Here is a 4,641-nt window from a genome sequence, read left to right as displayed (position 1 = left end):
ATAATGACGACGAAAAGTCAACGTTGAAAGAATCATCCTCGAAAATAGGCTTTTTACCGATATGGCGGGCGCGTTGTATTACTCCTTATAACCCGGAGTTATTGCCGGAAGCAGAACCCCTGCTGGAGGAAGTAATTGAAATCATAATCACATATATTTGATAATTCAAATATTACATCGTAATTGTCCTTCATGCGATCTGTTTTAATACACGTATACCGATACGTGGGTAATGTCGATCTCCTGAATAGTCGATAGGAAATTGATAAATCGGTTCATATAGGTGAATTTTATATAAGAGTTTTACAACATCGACGCGTAGTTATATTTGTTTTATTTCGGAGATAGGTAACTACGAAAACAGATTAATATTGGAAAGCGGAATTGCGAGTTCGCGATCTATATCCAATCACCTTTCTCTAAAGGGGGTAGGATTTCCTTAATACACTGTCTGCGTCATCGGAAGCGGAAACGATTCTTCCGGTAAAATGAATTTTAATCGACCGCTTTATATTAACGAGACTAACGAATATCCGGTAGTTATTTCCAGCGCGTCGCTAGACTATGGACTTCCGTAATCATTAATAGAATTACGATATCCGGGCAGAGGATAGTCTTTCTTTTCAAATCATGTTTATGTCACTTCTCGTTACCCTGACATGATATATCACCGGTATTCGATGGGATTATAAAATCTAATGTAATCCCGAAACGTTTCGTCCTGACAAGATATCGTGTTCGCGTAGGTGTCAACGGAATCCTCGCTCGACGAAGACGAAGATGATGTTTGGTCAAAAATCGAAAGGTCCTCCGATTATCCAGAAGAAGATTATCTAAAAGATTATCCGGAAGAAGATTATCGCGAAGAACATTATCAGGAAAAGACATCGCCTCAAGACGACAGTCCTTGATTGTGATGAAATACACGAGTTTGCCGGCTTCAAGCCATCGATTAATCAATTTGTGAGCGTATTACATACTCTCCTTGTATTGTTATACACAATATGCTAATTTTCTTCCACATAGATAATATAAAATAAAATTAAACGAGTATGTTTTATCACTAATTTACAAAAATAACGCATTATAGTTTTATCGTCATTTAAAAAGAAACGATTCGTTACTTTTTTTTTTTGTAACACCAAAATAAGATATTAAATATAAAAACTGCATTATTTAATAATTTTTATTTAATATTGATTGTAAGAATCAATATTACATAAATACAATTTGAAACTCTAAACTAATCTACTAGTTTTCTTTATATTAAACTTATTTAATAAATCTTCTATAATTCTTTATGTTAATATTTTTGTTTTTTAATAAATGCTTATCTTTAAGGAATTTAAATTGTAATTTACAAATTTTATTAAAAATTTTTATTAAACATTGTTTTTAAACATTAATCTTATTATAAAGAGCGTATTCTAAATTTACTGTATTAAATAATGCAATCTATTGAATAGATAAAAAAATAACAAGCGATTAAAATAACGATGAAGTTAATGGTTAAATTCGTTACTTATTATCTTTACATCTATTCAATAGATTATATTAGTGATACACATATATGTGCGCGTGCGTGTGTATATATTTGCAATTAATTTATATATATATATTTTGTTTAATATATTAAACGCGAAATTGAAAGCGCAAGCTCAGTTATATTGTATATAATCGAAATACAAGCACGTTCATGAGCACGTCACAGCTACATGGGATTATTCTCTGTGCTTGCTACTTTATAGGATAAAGTTCTCAGCCTGATATAAAATGACACCACAAATATCAAACTGCTATAATTTTTGATTATAGCTAGAAAAGTTTGATCCTGCATAGGGCTACTGTTAAAATGTCAGTTCATTAGTTTCTTTGTTTCTATCGTATAAAGCAACCAATTTTTGATTTCATCATAACAATGCACCCGCTCACATTCTTCAATTGCAGTCGAAAAATTCCATGAATTTATTCCGCACAAATATAGTACAGGTACATGTACTATATTTTACCAAATCTGATCTTGTGGAACCAATTCTGAAATTTTAACAGCAGCTCTATGCAGGATCAAACTCTAAAATTATACCAGTTTGATATTTGTGGTGTTATTTATGTGTCAGACCGAGAACTTTTTGAATTACTTTTGTATATCTATGTCGAACTTATAACTAGTTTTATGGTGGGGATTACATTTACAAAATGTAAGAGTTGAAAGAGGAAGACTAAACTTCAGTCAGAAAAAGTTATGTGAAAGTGGGAGAAACAGTAGTATTGAGTTATATACAGCGATATTCGATAATGTAGTCATTTAATCGAATCATAAATTTAATGACGTCACATTACACGACTCGGTAGAGCATGCTGATTTTTAGAGAGTAGCAGGTTCCCACAATACTGACAAATACTATCAATTTTAGTTTTTAAGATGAACACGCAAAGAAAACCGCATGTACATCTGTACTTTTCTAGTTGATTGCTTCGCGCGACTTATTTAGGATTGTCACAGAAAATGAATTTTAAAATTTCCTGACTGATTTTCCTGAAAATTTTCTGATCCGAGGTTTTTTAGATCAAATATATTTAATAGAAAATGTATCTTAATTATAAAAAAGTTTAATTAAAGTGAATTTATATTAAACTATATGGAAATTAAAACAAAAATGAAACTTGACATTGTAAGAAATGTATAATTTTTATATTTAAAAAGGAATTATATTTCCTTTAATATAATGACCGATTTAATACATGACTTAGTATACAATTTGAAATATTGATTAAGAAAATCAGTATTTGACCACAATTATTAGATATATTATTTAAAAAATTAAAAAAGTATTTTAATAGAACAAAGCTCGAAAAATTCCAGACTTTTATATTTTTCCCTGACTTTTCCATGACCAATTTAAATTTCCACAACTTTTTCCGGTTTTCCAAATCTGTGACAACCCTCGTAAAAAAAACGAATTACGTCAAGAAACATGAAGATTCTATAAAGATCTATCGAGACGTAAAAGGACGGAGGACAGGGCGAATAAATACATAAAGTTGTCACGTAAGAGATCGCAGTCTTTTAAATAGGTAAGTTACAGGTCATGAGTGAGTAGAGTGCGTACTATATTATAGTCAAGTCCGTAAAGGTCATAAAGTGCTTAACACAGATAAAGTGTTATCGAGAAAACGATGCAATGCCTAACATTTATATCGTAAAATTATATTAGACCGTCGTATCAAAGCGTCGTCAACTGTACTAAGCATAGTGCGAGTCGCGCATTTGGCTCGTTCTCGGTACGAGTTCTGAGCGAGTTTACAAACGAATTTGTAAAATCTGTGGCGCACTGGCACTAGCAACATTGTGTGTGTGATAGCAAAATACTTTGGTCTGCGACTTCGCGTCCACTTGGCACAAGATAAAAAAATTCGCGAGTAACGCGATGTACACACAGCCCTTGATCTGGTCGAAGCGACTGTTTTCCTTTCGCCTCTAGTTCCGGCTTTATCGAGAGATAACCGACTTCGATGTATGTTTCACCGCATTTCTTACGACATTAGGGATATCGTCACAACAGTCGAATTATTCAATAATATTGCACTTGTTTGTGCATCGTGAGAAGTCATTTATACGATCTTATTTGAACATGAATCTTGCTTGAACTTGGATCGCGCGCCGGTGCGCCTAGTGTGTGCGTTTAACGTGCCAACGATTTTCTTCGAAGTCGTTTAAGCATTTCAGGTACGTAAACGTGGACGAAATTTGCACTTCGTCGCGCGAAGCGACTTGTTTCAGCGAGCAATGGTGCCAGCTCTTGACGAGTGACTCTCTGCTCCTAAAATGAGATTTTTTTCCGCTTATACAGCACGTATCTATATACAAATTCGATACAACTTCCGATTTCAACTTCCGATCATCGTTAATATAAATATAAGAATGAGCCATTTTTGTATTGTATTTTATCGATTAGCGAGAAAGAGGAACGCAGGATGATGTCGATGATACTTCAATACAGAAAATCGAGTACATACAATGCAAAATTGCGCACATTTATCATCCATAGCGTGTAGACAGTAAGAATTCTTTCGTTCGATAAATACCATTCTGATTATGTCAAATGTAGATCGTAGATGAGCGTCATTGTCGGAGATGTCGACACAAAGCGACTAAACAACGTTATCTCACATCAAATCCGACGGCGGTCTCTGAAACGCAATACTAGCTACGGAAATGCTGCACAGGCCGGCCGTTATGATACCCATGCATATGTAGACCGACGTAATTAGCCAGAAGGCAAATAAATATAGTGTCTTATTGCAATACTTCCCTAATGCTGGATCATAGTTTGGCTCATATTCCTTGTATACCCACATAGAACCTGTAATTAATAAATTTATAATATTGTTCTCGAAAATATCCCCAATACAATTAATTAACAAAAGAGAACCAAAAATTCCATAACAACAAATAACAGTTTCATTGAAATTTTTACTAAAACAATTTTCTGAAAATTCCTAGATTTTCTAAGTAATTTTACTAAAAAATTTTTTAAATATGAAATTTTTTAAGTGTAATTTTAAGATAAATTGAAGTGCAAACAATTTGAACAAATTGTATATTATGAATTGTGTGTGTGTGTGTGTGTGTGTGTGTGT

At 33.1% G+C, this 4,641-nt stretch overlaps 2 protein-coding genes across 2 annotated transcripts in view; one reads left to right on the top strand and one right to left on the bottom strand.

Moving 5' to 3' along the window:
* Positions 1–1,077, top strand: part of LOC108752747 (radial spoke head 1 homolog) — a 2,837-nt gene extending 1,760 nt beyond the window's left edge. Inside the window, exons 5-6 of the mRNA XM_018493800.1 lie at positions 1–131; positions 747–1,077. The exon at positions 1–131 is cut by the window's left edge and continues 10 nt beyond it. Of these exons, the coding sequence (XP_018349302.1) occupies positions 1–131; positions 747–911 (296 nt within the window). The 3' untranslated portion in view covers positions 912–1,077. The remainder of the gene's footprint in view (positions 132–746) is intronic.
* A 1,965-nt stretch (positions 1,078–3,042) lies between these two features.
* The window catches only part of LOC108752741, a 3,208-nt gene continuing 1,609 nt past the window's right edge, over positions 3,043–4,641 (bottom strand). Inside the window, exon 4 of the mRNA XM_018493786.1 lies at positions 3,043–4,364. Within this exon, the coding sequence (XP_018349288.1) occupies positions 4,168–4,364 (197 nt within the window). The 3' untranslated portion in view covers positions 3,043–4,167. The remainder of the gene's footprint in view (positions 4,365–4,641) is intronic.

The sequence above is a fragment of the Trachymyrmex septentrionalis genome, unplaced genomic scaffold (genome assembly GCF_001594115.1).
Source record: "Trachymyrmex septentrionalis isolate Tsep2-gDNA-1 unplaced genomic scaffold, Tsep1.0 scaffold112, whole genome shotgun sequence".
In the NCBI taxonomy this organism is placed as follows: Eukaryota; Metazoa; Arthropoda; class Insecta; order Hymenoptera; family Formicidae; genus Trachymyrmex; species Trachymyrmex septentrionalis.
The sequence above is the reverse complement of the archived record's forward strand: the minus strand, read 5'-3'. Positions and strand labels throughout refer to the sequence as shown.